Source organism: Lathamus discolor, chromosome 20 (assembly GCF_037157495.1).
Source record: "Lathamus discolor isolate bLatDis1 chromosome 20, bLatDis1.hap1, whole genome shotgun sequence".
NCBI classification, from domain to species: domain Eukaryota; kingdom Metazoa; phylum Chordata; class Aves; order Psittaciformes; family Psittacidae; genus Lathamus; species Lathamus discolor.
In genome coordinates, this window is record NC_088903.1 from 4816120 (window position 1) to 4829109 (window position 12990).

The 12990-nt window shown below is 61.1% G+C and overlaps 2 protein-coding genes across 7 annotated transcripts in view; one reads left to right on the forward strand and one right to left on the reverse strand.

The window, feature by feature from the left end:
- ZNF385C (zinc finger protein 385C) overlaps window positions 1-11163 on the forward strand; it is a 66062-nt gene extending 54899 nt beyond the window's left edge. For 3 of the 4 annotated variants that reach the window (XM_065699034.1, XM_065699035.1, XM_065699033.1), the window contains 6 exons: window positions 2986-3096; window positions 4499-4646; window positions 5100-5423; window positions 6807-6994; window positions 7192-7305; window positions 7904-11163. In XM_065699034.1, coding sequence (XP_065555106.1) covers window positions 2986-3096; window positions 4499-4646; window positions 5100-5423; window positions 6807-6994; window positions 7192-7305; window positions 7904-8128 — 1110 coding nt within the window. In that variant the 3' untranslated portion in view covers window positions 8129-11163. The remainder of the gene's footprint in view (window positions 1-2985; window positions 3097-4498; window positions 4647-5099; window positions 5424-6806; window positions 6995-7191; window positions 7306-7903) is intronic. The other variant, XM_065699032.1, reaches the window with a different exon arrangement.
- On the reverse strand, window positions 10698-12925 carry NKIRAS2 (NFKB inhibitor interacting Ras like 2). 3 transcript variants are annotated; one of them, XM_065699053.1, is made up of 4 exons: window positions 12677-12925; window positions 12473-12550; window positions 12309-12375; window positions 11624-11803 (listed from the first exon to the last, which is right to left on the reverse strand). In XM_065699053.1, the coding sequence occupies exons 1-4, from the start codon at window positions 12768-12770 to the stop codon at window positions 11707-11709; spliced, it is 336 nt and encodes a 111-aa protein (XP_065555125.1). In that variant the 5' UTR covers window positions 12771-12925; the 3' UTR covers window positions 11624-11706. The 3 variants fall into 3 exon arrangements, with proteins under 3 accessions (XP_065555122.1, XP_065555125.1, XP_065555123.1); XM_065699050.1 differs by having other exon boundaries at window positions 10698-11803; window positions 12309-12550; window positions 12677-12913; XM_065699051.1 differs by having other exon boundaries at window positions 11688-11828; window positions 12309-12550; window positions 12677-12916.
- Window positions 12926-12990: the final 65 nt, after the last annotated feature.

Below are 12990 nucleotides of genomic sequence, written 5' to 3' on the forward strand. Positions count from 1 at the left end.
AGGATTCAGTGATGCTGTGCAGGATTCAGTGATGCTGTGCAGGATTCGGTGACGCTGTGCAGGATTTGGTGATGCCATGCAGGATTTGGTGATGTGCAGGATTCGGTGCTGCCATGCAGGATTCAGTGATGCTGTGCAGGATTCAGTGATGCTGTGCAGGATTCGGTGATGCTGTGCAGGATTCGGTGATGCCATGCAGGATTCAGTGATGCCATGCAGGATTCGGTGACGCTGTGCAGGATTTGGTGATGCCGTGCAGGATTCGGTGATGCCATGCAGGATTCAGTGATGCCATGCAGGATTCGGTGACGCTGTGCAGGATTTGGTGATGCCGTGCAGGATTCAGTGATGCTGTGCAGGATTCAGTGATGCTGTGCAGGATTCAGTGATGCTGTGCAGGATTCGGTGATGCTGTGCAGGATTCGGTGATGCCATGCAGGATTCAGTGATGCCATGCAGGATTCAGTGACGCTGTGCAGGATTTGGTGATGCCGTGCAGGATTCAGTGATGCCGTGCAGGATTCAGTGACACCGTGCAGGATTTGGTGATGCCATGCCGGATTCAGTGATGCCGTGCAGGATTCGGCTCTACCATGCAGGATTTGGTATTGCCCCGCAGAGCAGGAGCAGTTTGCAGCTGCCCAGCAGAACACTTTGCACTTGGAGCAGGTCACAAGACTCTCATGAACCCAGCAGATGTTTTACTCTGCAGCAAATGAAACCTTTCCAAGCCGAGCTCTGCTGCCACTTAAAGCAACAAGAGCAGGAAAACCAAACCCTACCGCAACGCAGAAGGCGCGTTCCTTGCTCAAAAGATCCTCTGCAGCTCTTGGGATGTCGCAAAGGTCCCAAGTGCGTGGCAGAGCCTCGACAGGAGACACGATCCGAAGTGATGCTGCGTTTCTGAGCTCAGTGCCAGCAGGGAGCTCAGTGCAGGGAGCTCTATTTATATCCCTAAGAACATCCAGGGATAAATAAAGTAGTGTGAGTCAATGAGAATTGACCACAAAGCTGAGATCTCCCTTCTGCAAGTGTGCGATGCCCAGAGCCTACCTCTGCTGTCGGGACAGATCTGTTGGAGAAGCCAGGAAGAGCTGGAACTGACCCGGCTGTGGCACAACCCTCACCGGCCCGGGCAGAGCTGGGCTCTGATGCTGCAGTGAGTGCGCATGTGGGGAGAAGCTGATGTTATGTTCGTATTTTCACTGGGACAGAAGCACAGGGTGGTACCCGAGCTCGGGATGCTCTTGGTGCCGTGTGTGGGATGGAGCCCGGGGGGATGCTCCCGGCAAAGCACCGCGTGTGTGATGGGGAGGGGTTGTTCAAGCCCCCATGTGCTCCCGAAGGCTTTTGAGGACACGGAGCTTGTGTTTGCTTTGGGGTAGCGGGAGCAGTGACGCTCACCAGCCGCACTTGGCTGGGATGCACGGGGCTGGGGCGAGGAGCCAGGTTTCGGGTGCACTGAGCAGTGCAGCCCCTGGAGTTGCTCAGTCGCGGCCTCCGTGCTGGTGGCTTCATTGGCAGGTTCAGACCAGGACAGTTCCAGTCGCAACCCCCCCTTCCTCTGCATCCTCCTCTGCTCAGGGGGGAGATGGGCTCCGGGAGCCAGCCAGGCCCTGGTCAGAGCCATTCCCCTTCTCTTTGCGTGGAAGAGGTGGGTGTTTCTCTTGAACACAAGCCCCCGTGTCTGCCTGCAGGCGGGCAGCGCAGGGATGCTGCCTGCAGCACGCGTCAGTAGCTGTCGTCAGGGGTGCGGAGCAGCATCTTTGCCATCTGTAGCTTCCTCCGGGTCTCTGCCGAACCCCAAGCACCTCTTCATTTCTATGCCAGACAAGCGAGCGAAATTCCATGGCAAAGAGGCGCTTCATTAATCACCGGCTTTTACCATTCCGCTCACTCCTGGAAAGGAATTTGGGGTCTCGATAATGGCTCCGTTGTCCAGGCATGTGCCTCGAAGACGGATGCACCTGTCTCAGCAGCGAAATAGCTCTGCAGAGAAACACGATCGCCTGAAAACCCCGGGCTCTGCTGACAGCAGCACTCAGATAAGATAATCTTCCTATGCCGCAGCATAGGGGAACAATAGTTGCATTGTAGATTATAGCCCCGCTCAGACAAAGAGGTTATTCTTATTCCCCCACCCTCCCTTAATAACTGCATTTGGGTTGAAACAATCATGGCTTTTGCTGCCGGGGCTGAGGAATGAGGCCGAGCCCTGGAGAGGGGCAGAAGAGCCAGGGGCTGTCAGCAGCTCGTCAGCCTGCACGCATCCGCCTCGCCTGCAGCCCCTGCATGGGGATGATGCGGCTCGTGTCGGGTGACTGCGCTCATGCCCCATGGGGTACCAGGGCTGCATCAGCCTTGCAGTTCCCTTTGAGAGCAGGCAAAGTGCGTACCCGAGCAGGAGCAGGGCACGGTGCAGTGGGCGAGCAGCACCCATGGCTGTGGCTACCTTGTCCCTCCTGCCCTGGCCCCTGTGTTTGCATTGTCCATGGGCAAGGACCATGCACCCGTGGCTCCGCTTGCGTCTTAAGCTTTGCACAGGGATTATTCAGCTCCCTGGTGATGGGCACATGGAGGATTCCTGGGTGCTCAACTGGATCGCCCCTGCCCCCTGTTTCAGTGGTTTCTGCTCCTGCTTTGGCAGCTCAAGGGCAGCAACTGGGGGCTCAGTAACTGGCCACCCGTGACACCAGTGTCTGTGATGGGGGAGAGGGCAAGGGGGGACACGCAGGGGAGCTCGGTGAGGCTGCAGCCTGTGCCCCTGCAGCGGCCTCGTCCCCCCACCAGGCGTTTGGTCCCTGCAGGTTGGGTTTATCCAGGGATGGTTTAGAAAGGACACGCACAGGCTCCTCTGCAGCCCCAATGCTCCCTCCAAAGGGGAGCTCTGCTGGTGTTTATGGCACGGGGCATCACCAGTTCACCGTGCCGGGGTGGCCATCACCGCATGGCACCCATGCACCCCGTGCCCTCGCTCCCCTGCAGATGGACCCGGTGCAGAAGGCGGTGATCAGCCACACGTTCGGCGTGCCCGCGCCGCTCAAGAAGAAGCAGTTCATCTCCTGCAACATCTGCCACCTGCGCTTCAACTCTGCGGTAAGTGGTACCCACGGGAGCATCCCATGGTGCAGGAGCTGCTCGGGGCTCTGCCCGCTGCCATCCCCAGCCCGTGGGCCCAGGCGCTCCCCTCTTTGCCTCGCTGGCTCTTTCTGCTCCGTGTTGTTTTGTCCCCTCCTGCCTTGGCTTCAGTGTTTGCGCTTAAGCCGCTTTATCAGCCCCTGCAAGTCATATCTGGTCCTTGGGAGCTGAATGCAAGCCTTGGCTTCCCAGAGCTCTGTTGTGGCAGGTGGTTTGGGTTTGAACTCGCAGCCAAGGAAATCAACCACCTTGTAGAGGGGAGGAAGGAAGCATCCATTGATCCCTGTGGTAATGAATTGAGCACAGCTGATCGTTTGTGGGGAAACTGATAAAGAGGTTTGAAAGGGAGCTCTCTGCTCAGAGCCAGCAGGAGAGGGATGGGGTTTGCAGGCAGCGGGGCTGGAAGAGCAAAAGCCTCCTCTGCAAGGGTAGTGGCTTGGAGCCCTTCACCTGGGCTGGTCCTGCTTGTACTGGTGCAAACCCATCTGCTCCTATGAGCACGGCAACAGGTAGGATGGAGGCATGCCCCCTCAAGGGCCCTCACGCTCCACGTGGGTTCCTGCATGGTGCCAGTGACCCACTTCAGCTGCAGCCCCAACCCCGTATCTGCTGGAGGTTCATTGTGTTTGCTAATGAGGCCCCTTGCTCGGATGGGCCTTTTGCTTTCCCATGTCCCCAGTGCATCCCTGACACCATTCCCAGCCCTTGGAAAGCCATGGGGGCAGGGAAGGGATGCTTCTTCCCACCCCGCATGGGAAGCCCCAGCCGGCCTCCGAGGACGCCGTGCAAATGAATCCGCGCTGCTCCATGGTCCAGGGGTTTCATTCATCCTGGATTTACATCCCACCAACTGCTGGAGCGGGGCTGCTCTGGGGACAGCTCTGCATTGTCCCCGCCTGCGGAGGACGCAAGTGTTTGGGTGATTTTCCTTTGTGCTCGTTTTTATCGGCTCAGCGCAGGCACGAGCCCATCGCCGTGCGCTTCGTTATGCAGCAAAGGAGGCTGTGACTGCAAATCGCATCTCAGACACCCGCTGGGGTCCAATGGGAGACACGGCCTCCCCCCCCTGCCCCAGCCTACTTTCTTGGTTTATTTTTACAGCCAGCAGTTCGCTGGATGTGTCTGAAGGCATCAATTGTGCCGGGGAGCCGCTTTTAGAAGCGGTGTGACGCGTTTCACCGCATCCTTCCCTCCGCCGCGCGATGCAGCGATGCCTCCGCAAAGTGATGCCTCGGCCCCAGTGCTTGAGTGCTTACACCGGGTGGAAAACACCCCTGTGGATGTCACCAAGGGGAGGTGGCAACGCATCCCAGCATCCGTCTGGGTGTCCTGATGTGTCCCTCTCCTCTCTCCCTCCCAGAACCAGGCAGAAGCCCACTACAAGGGCCACAAGCACGCGCGGAGGCTGAAAGCCATCGAGGCCATGAAGAACAAGCAGAAGGTGACGGGGGCTGCGGTGGCTGATTTGTCCCCCAGCCCCGAGGGCAGCGGGGAGCCCGGCAGCACGGGTACGTGGGCATCAGTGCAGCACGAAGGAGCTTCTGTGCTCTGCTGGCATCCCTGGCTTGGGGGCGGCTCATGGGGAAGGGGTGGAAAATGCATCCCTGGAGCCCCAGCAGTGGCCCTGTGGGTGCTTCCCCCCTGATGTGGTGTCTGTGGGAGGTGTTTTGGATGCTGCAGGAGAGACCGTTCCCTGCCTGTGCCCTGATGAGGGCTCGCACATCCCGGAGGGATGGGTGGGAGCCCCATTCCCCCTGCACCCAGGGTCCTGTGCTGAGGCCGCCTTCCACATAAAAGCAGTAACAGGAGAGACATTGAGAAGCACCATCCTTGAGAGGAGACAGTGCCTGAGGTGGTTTAGGGAGGACAGGGATGCTCTCTGAAACCCGGAAAACCCATTGGGGCACAGAGCACTTTCCCTTCCTGCCCATAATCCCCCTTTTCCCCTTTTCCCTCCCCAGCCCATGCCAACGGGCTGCAGGAGCCGGAGGGTGAGTGCAGCTCCCTGGGGCTGACACCCAGCACCGAGGAGTCGCCGTCGGAGCTGCCGGGCAGCATCGCCCCATTGGGCTCCCCCCCGGCCTCGGAGCTGTCGGAGGCCACCTCGGACACCACGAGCGTGACCTCCCCGGGCACCGAGGTGCAGGCAGCAGAATCAGGCAGCAGCAGCGGCAGCTCAGCCCCCGAGAGCGAGAAGGAGGGGAAGAAGAGCAAACAGCACCTGTACTGCCCCACGTGCAAGGTGACCGTCAACTCCCTGTCCCAGCTGGAGGCTCACAACACCGGTAAGGGCATCGCCTGTGGGCGGGGGGACCCCAGCTCCATCCTGGCCCCCCCGTCACCACGCAGCCTTGCAGCGGCACAGCGAGTGTTAATGAACGTTGCTTCAATGAGAAAGGGTTGATGGAGGCGCTTGCAAAGAGAAGTGGTGGTGTTTTACCTGGGCTGAGTTGTAGCAAGGTCAAACGCTCTCTTATTGTTCACGGCTCTTAATTAAAGGCATTTTCAGATACGTTTAATCAAGTGATTGGAGGCTGCTTTATATTCCATTGCAGCCTGGCTTTAGGCTGATAGGAACCGGAGTGCCGGTGCTGCTTCCAGGCCCAGGATAACCTGAAAGCAGTGCTTTGGGCTCGTGGTCGGTTTGAGAAGCCCCTTGGGAATCCAAACATGCTTCAGAGCCCAGCAGCAAGCGATGGCTCCTGGGCTTACAGGGAGCCCCTGTAGCTTGGGGATGCCCAGGCCCCCCCGGGGGACAGTGATGGGAGGCAGCAACCCCAATGGGGTCTCTGATGCCAGCTCCCAGCTCCCCCCTTTCCCCAGAGGATGCTACACAAGGGGGGGTGCTCCACAGGTGTAAAGGGAAGAGCCTCCTGTGCCCCGGAGCACACAAAGTGGGGACCAGCCCCCATGGACGGCAGCAGCGCTGAGCACCGGGGTCAGCTCAGGCCGCGCCACGGCTGAGCTGCAGACGTGCCCTTTTGCTTCTGTCAGCTCCAGTTAGGAACTGAGGGGCTGATTTGGGGAAAAGAACAAGCAAAGAAGCAGTTTTCAGGGCTGAGCTGCTCCGCACCCATCCCATGCACCCGGGCTCCTTGCTTAACGCCTCGAGAAATAGAATGAATTAGCAGAGGCTTGAATTACGCAGCCCTTTGCTGCCCTCCCAGGACAGGGCGCCCCGTCCATGGCGTGTGGGGATCTCAGGTCCCTCCTTCCCCACTTCCCATCACCCCGCTGAGCTATTCCTGGCTCTGCGGCCGGATCCTCTCTGACCTTGGGCGCAGCTCAGATGCTGCAGCACAGTGGGTGACAGCTCCAGCCTGTGCTAACGCCCGGGGACAGGCGCCAGGCTCCAGCACACGCTCCACATGGCAGCTTCTCCGAAGGCCTGGCATTGGAAGGGGGTCTCTGGGAAGCGGAGCATCTCCGGGCTGCCTGCGGAGCGCAGCTGGCTACGGAGCCTGGCAGGGTTTGGGAACGGGCGGCTGCATCCCCGGCACGAGTCCAGGCTCCTCTGCCTGCAAAGTGCTGCTGGGGATAGGCTGGGGGGGCCTGGGGTCCCTCGGGAGGGCGCAGCGCTGTGGGGTGGGTTGGTTGGAGGGCAGCCATGGGGCACTCGGGTTTGGTTGCCGGGTGAGGGTTTGCCGAGCGTCCCCTCTGCCACCCAGGTGCCAAGCACAAGTCCATGCTGGAGGGTCACGGCGCCCAGATGCGGCGAGGCCGAGGCAAGCTCCTCTCCCGGGCAGGGCACAAGTCCAAGCGGATCGGGAACAAGGGCAGCATCAACATCCAGAACAAGGCGTTTCACTGCCAAGTGTGCGAGATCTACGTCAACTCGGAGACGCAGCTCAAACAGGTGAGGATGCCAGGCCGGGGGGGAGCCTTTCCCATGGGAATGCGGGGACACCGGGTGCAGGGTGCAGACCCCAGGGCTCAGGGGTGGGTTCCTCACTGTCCCCTGCAGGGTGATGGGCATCCCCCATGGGTCCCATGCAGTGCCATGGGCCTGCCCTCATCCTGGCTCTGGATGATGCAGTTGTTTTCCTCTCCCAGCACATGAGCAGCCGGAGGCACAAAGACAGGCTGGCAGGGAAGCCACCCAAGCCCAAGTACAGCCCCTATAACAAGCTGCAGAAGAACGCTGCCCTCGCAGTGAGTATTCTCAAGGTATCTGTCTCCCTGCAGTGACCTGCTTGCTTTGCTCTCCGAAGCATCGGTTGCCATCGCTTGCAATAAGGGACACAGGGGCTGGTTCTCCTAAAGCCTCAGCTCCCATGATCACATCAAAGCTGCTCCCCTTGGGGAGGGCGGGCTGTAGGGGTGGGAAAGGTCTTCAGGAAAAGGAAAGCTTGGGAGTAGCTTGGGAGCCCTCCGGCAGCAGCACTTGTGATTCTTCCCCCCGTTTCATGGTTCCTGGCTGGGTGCTGGCACAGCTCAGTTAAACCAAGCCCCAGTGTTTGCTTGCAGAGATCCAAAGCTCAGCAGAAGGCAGGGCACAAGGAAAAACACTGATGCAGGGAAGAGCCCAGTACGTGCAAAGGCCGGGGCAGGTCTCTGAGCCAGCGGGATGGGGCTGGGGGCCTGCCCAGGGCCACAACCGGGGCATCCCCGTGTGCCCTGACCCAGGAGCAGCCGAGCCAAAGGGCTGGAGCCGCGGGATGGAGCTGGGCCAGGGCCAGGGGCTGCGTTCACTGCAGAGACCGAGCTGACAGCGGCGGTGGGCAGGGGGGGCCGGGGGCTCACGGTGTCCCCTCCCTGCCCGCAGTCCAAGCTGGCTCTGCAGAAGCACCTCACCAAGACGCTGGCAACGCGCTTCCTGCCGAGCCCGCTGGCCGCGGCCGCCGTCTGCGCCATGCCCGGGCCCCTGGCGCTGCGCCCGGCCGCTGCCACCGCGCTCTTCCAAGCGCCGCTCCTCGGACCAGCCCTTTTCCGAACGCCGCCGGCCCACGTCCGCCCCACGCCGGGCCCCATCGTCTTCGCACCCTACTGAGAGCCGGCGCTGCGGGTCCATCGCTGCGCTGCGGGGCTGCCCCGGGACCGCTGCTCTTCCAGCTGGGGGGAAAACGTAGTCGTAGACACCAACCCCGGCTTCTCCTTCGCTTCCAGAGGGCTCCTGCTGGAGCGGATGCCCCGGCAGAGCCCAGCCAGCCCCGCCGCGCGTCCCCGCCGCAGACCCTGCCCGCAGGAGCCCCTCCCGAGGCTGAGCACAGGAGAGGAGGGTGCCCGGGTCACCAGGACCATTGCGTGGCCAAGGGGCTCGCTGGCTTCTTGGTCGTCCCCTTCCCAGTTACCAGACTGGAAGAGGAGGAGCCGGCTGGTCCCTGGGGGAAGGAGCATCCCTCTGGCCAGCCCAGCCGGAAGGGAGCTGCGAGGGGAGCCTCAGCACAGCTCTTACTGGATGAAACATCCCAGCACAAGTGGGAAGTTGGCAGTTCCCCCCTCGGGCAGGGCTGGCTGTGCCCTCACCGGCCCCGCACTTGCCTGTGCTGGTTGGGGGGGTTCTGTGATGCCCACCAGCCTCCTACACCCCAAACTCCACGTCCCACCAGCCAAAGAGCCATCGCTGTGGCGGGCACCGGTTCCACCGCCCGTATCTTCACTCCAAGAGCAATAGCTGAAGCCCTGGGCCGGCGCCTCATCCCTTGAAAGCACATTGCCCGGCCCCGGGAAGCACAGAGCGTGTGCGGGTCCCTGTGCTCAGCACCAGCTCTTTGCCTCTGTCCCACCTGCGGGGGACAGCCCTGCCCCTACCTCCCGGGAGATGCTGTGAGGCTGAGTGAATGTCCCTAAAGCACTTTTGGTTCTCCAGTGAAAGGCAACGCTGCTGCCTTCCAACCCCATTCCCATTAGGAGCTTCCAGGGAGTTACGGATGATTCCCACAACCCAAGCTGTCCCCAGCAGCCCGGACAATCAGGTATAAAGGAGCAGGCAGCACCTGGTGATGCTCCCATCGTAGCCTGCAGGAATCTGGGCTCCGGAGGGACCCCGAAGCCGTAGCTCTGCTTTTCACTGTGCTCACAAAGCCCAGCGGTGACGTGGTTTGGAGCTGGACCCGCGGCTCCAGGTTCCTGGCACGCTGCTGCAAATGGAAATATGCAGGAAAGTTGCAACCCAAACAGCCCCAAGGCTGGAGTGAAACCCACCCGATCTATGCAATCCAGGGAGCAGCTCGCCCTCGCTCTGCGTTTACCTTGGTGCTGATGCTGACCGAGCACCCAGAGCAGAACCACCACGACGCAGCTCCGTGCAGGTGATTCCCTCTCCGTGCCCTGGCCCGGGGTGATGGCTCAGGTCTCTGCTGTTGTCCCATGGGAAGAGGCAGGTGGGTTTGTGCCCCTGGGAATCCACACGCACAGAACGCGCATTCCGACGCCTTGGCCAGGAGCAATGTCTGGATTTCAGGATTTTTCCTCCACCGATGCTCAGGATGGGTCCTGGCAACGGGAAGTGAATGGGAACCAGACAACGGGTAACTCAAGGGGCTGAAATGCTTCTGCTTGCCCCGAGCTGGAGCGTTGCACGAGGGCAGGAAACTTGCACAGGGAGCACGGAGCTGTGCACCTGCATCTGCCATGGGCAGCACTGAGCCCTGGTGCCACTGCACCCTGCCACGGAGGACAGGAGCACGAGGGAGCCCCTGGGTATGGATTCATCTGCTCAGGACAACTCTCCACACCAGAGGAGGAGGAGAGTGCAGAGGGCACCAGAGAAGAGCGAGCTTGAATGGAAGGTTGGGGGTAGAGACAACCACGAGCTCTTACAGTGGTGATGGGAGATGTGGCTCGAGGAAGGCTCCAGCAGCAGAGGCCTTGGCAGGGACAGGAGGTGGTCGCACAGCCCAGGGGACACGTGCAGCCCGCACCCCGCAGGGCAGGAGGGAGGACACGGCTCCCACCGCATCGCAGTGCCAAGCAAGCCGTGGCTCCAGCCCTCCCCTGCTCACCTCCCTGTGCCCTGCCCCGCGCTGGTCCCCATCAGCCCTGGCTGCAGCAGAGGGGGACAGCGCGGCCCCATCGGTGCCCTCCAGCCTCAGGAGCTGGGAGCAGCCCCGCTCCAGCCTGCAGGAGCCATGGGACACTGGGGGGGGGGGGATCGTTCCCCTGCATTTTGTTCTCTAAAAGGCCTGTGCTGGAGCCAGCAGCGGCTGCTCAGTCACCCCCCACCAGTGGAGTCCTGATACACTCCTCTACTTGGCACTTTAACCCTTGAAAGCCATTCCTTCTAATAACAATAATACTGCAATGAGACCCCCCCCCCTTCTACCGTGTCCCCAACCCCCCCAGCCCCCTGCTCCTGTGCTATCCAAAGCATTTACTGCCTTTGACTTAGCATATGCTGTACTAGGTTGTAGGGCATAGTCCATAGCGCTCGATACCGTGTGCCCCTCTGTACATAACCTTGGAGTGATGTGAACAGTTTGATTCAAACAAACAAAGCCTCCCCCCCCAAAATGGAATAAGCAGACTCTAGGGACTTGGCCAGTACCCCTCCTGTAATGTTCATTGTATATTTTTTTGATGTACTATAACTGTTGGGGAAAAAAAAAAAAAGGAAAATATTTTGATAACTGAAGCTCATGGCTTTATTGTGTTACTCAGTCAATAAAAGGAACAAGTACAAACAAGCCAGCGTGCTCTTGTCATTGGTGTTTCCCTACATCCACACTCGCTGAAGGGAACATGTGTCGCTGGGCAGGACCAGGACACCTCTGCCTTGTCTTGCGGTGGTTCTGAGGTGAGTGAGCACCGTGAGGGATGGGCAGTGAGAGCCCCAAGCACCAGGGTGTGCAGGCAAAGCACAGTCCCAGCTTCGCCAAGCTCATGACTGAGTCTGCACTCAGCGTGCAGTGTGGTGGATGTGAGCACCCTGCCATCGGGAACAGCATCTGGGCAACCACTGGGCAGGATGCCTGAACAGTCCCGCACGTAAAGGAGCAGTGGGCACTGCCGGGTAAGTGGCGATCTGCCGGGGAACACCACAGAGCTGGCTGGGGTGGAGCCGGAGGCAGGGCCAGCAAACGGGCTCTTCTCGCATGGTACAGTGAAGTAAACCGGAGCAGCTCAAGGGAGGGAATTGCGTCCTCAGGCCGGCTGCGATCCCCACCTGCCGGCCAGCCCCGTGCTCTGCTCCCTCAGCAGCCTATGGTACCCACGGAGCATCCCTCCGTGAAGCCTGGCTTTCCTGTGCCGCCGCCTCCAACACCTGCATGGGAGGGATGTGCAGAGAGCAGGCCCTGTCCCAGCGCAGGGAGATGGCTCCTCTCTCATCCTCAAAGGCCATCCCCAGCCCTGGGATGCACGTTCCTTGTGCCACTGTGCTTCCCACAGGCTCCGTGACACCAAGCAGGCTCAGCAGCAGGTATGTGCAAGGGAAGTAGGGGGTGAAGGAGAGGAGGTGGCAGTGGCAGTGAAGGGAGAACAAGGCTCAGCCATCCATGGACCCACTGCCCTTGTTCTTGCGGCTCAGGGGAAAAGCAGACTTGCTTTGCGGCTGCGTCATCTTACTGGCCAGGTAGATGAAGGGCTCGATCAGCGTGCGCCGGTCGGCCACGGACACCTCCCACAGCTTCACCTTCTCGCTCTTGGCCCAGTGCTGGGCTGTGTCATGGTCCACGCGGCGCTGCTCCTGCAGGTCACACTTGTTGCCCAGCACCACGATGGTGACCTGTTCGAAACGGGTGAAAGAAGCCCTGCAGGCACCAAAGGCCGAGCTGAACGGTGCTGCCTGGCTCTGCCCTGGAGACCCTTGCTGCCAGGTCCTGCAGTTAATCCCTGCTCCATGCCAAGGTCCTTTCCACCACATTTCCCACCTGGCAGCTTCCCCTCCTGTTGAGGGCTGCGTGTCCCAAACCGGCCCAAGGCAGAAGGGCCCTGTTGAGGGCTTGTACCCTCAGAAGGCACCCCAGGCCCGCAGCCTGAGCCCAGGGACCCCGTCCCTGTGACAAGCAGGACAGAAGGCGAGTCCCTGCGGGAGGCAGTGAGCACGGGCAGCAGAGGGGGTTGTGGAGTCTCCTACACTGGAGATATTCAAGGCCCGCCTGGACAAGTTCCTGTGTGATGTACTGTAGGTTACCCTGCTCTTGTGGGGGGGTTGGACTAGATGATCTTTTGAGGTCCCTTCCAACCCTTGGGATTCTGTGATTCTGTGATCCAGCCCACGGGGCACTCACCTCTTTCTTGTCTTTGGACTTGTCAATCTCCTTCTTGAGCAGCTCCACTCGCTTGAAGGACTCCTTGCTGTCCGTGCTGTAGACCAGCACGTACCCGTCCGTGCAGGAGAAGCAGTGCTTGGGCAGCTCCAGCCCGTCCCGCAGGCCCCGCGTGTCGTAGAAGCGGACCTGCTCCCGCACCCCGCGGTCCGTCTCAATGGAGCCCACGTAAATGTCCTCCTGGGTCTCGATCATCTCGGAGCCTGCCGGGGAAGCGGCCGGGGGCCATGGGGAGCACACCGACACCTCCCGGTGCCCCCCCCCGCCGCCGCCGGGGCCGGGGCCGGGCCCGGGCCCTGCCCGATCCCTCCCGCTGCCCGCGGACTCACCAACCACATGGTTCCCGTACAGGAGCTGCTCCAGGATGGAGGTTTTCCCGACCGAGGCCTGCCCGCACACAACCACCTTGCAGCTCTTCCCCATGCCGCCTCCCCGGCACGGCCGGGCTGCGGGGCCGGGCGCTCCCGGACCGGGCCGGGGCCTACGGGGCCACCGGGCGCGGCCGGAGCAGCCGTCTGTCAGGCGGCGGCGGAAGGGGCCCGGCAAGACCGGGCAGGGCTACAGCGCCCCCCTAAGGACGGGCGGACCTGAGGGGCCCCGGTGCGCGGCACCGCCCCGCCGCCGTTGTGCGCGCAAACCCCGC

What these genes read in the sequence shown, in the direction of transcription:
- NKIRAS2 (XM_065699050.1), bottom strand. Translation starts at nt 12,770, where the DNA reads ATGGGGAAGAGCTGCAAGGTGGTTGTGTGCGGGCAGGCCTCGGTCGGG. An exon ending in GTACGGGAACCATGTGGTTG is followed by an intron (nt 12,551 to 12,676) that starts GTGAGTCCGCGG and finishes CTTCCCCGGCAG; the next exon opens with GCTCCGAGATGATCGAGACC. An exon ending in AGTCCAAAGACAAGAAAGAG is followed by an intron (nt 11,804 to 12,308) that starts GTGAGTGCCCCG and finishes CGTTTCGAACAG; the next exon opens with GTCACCATCGTGGTGCTGGG.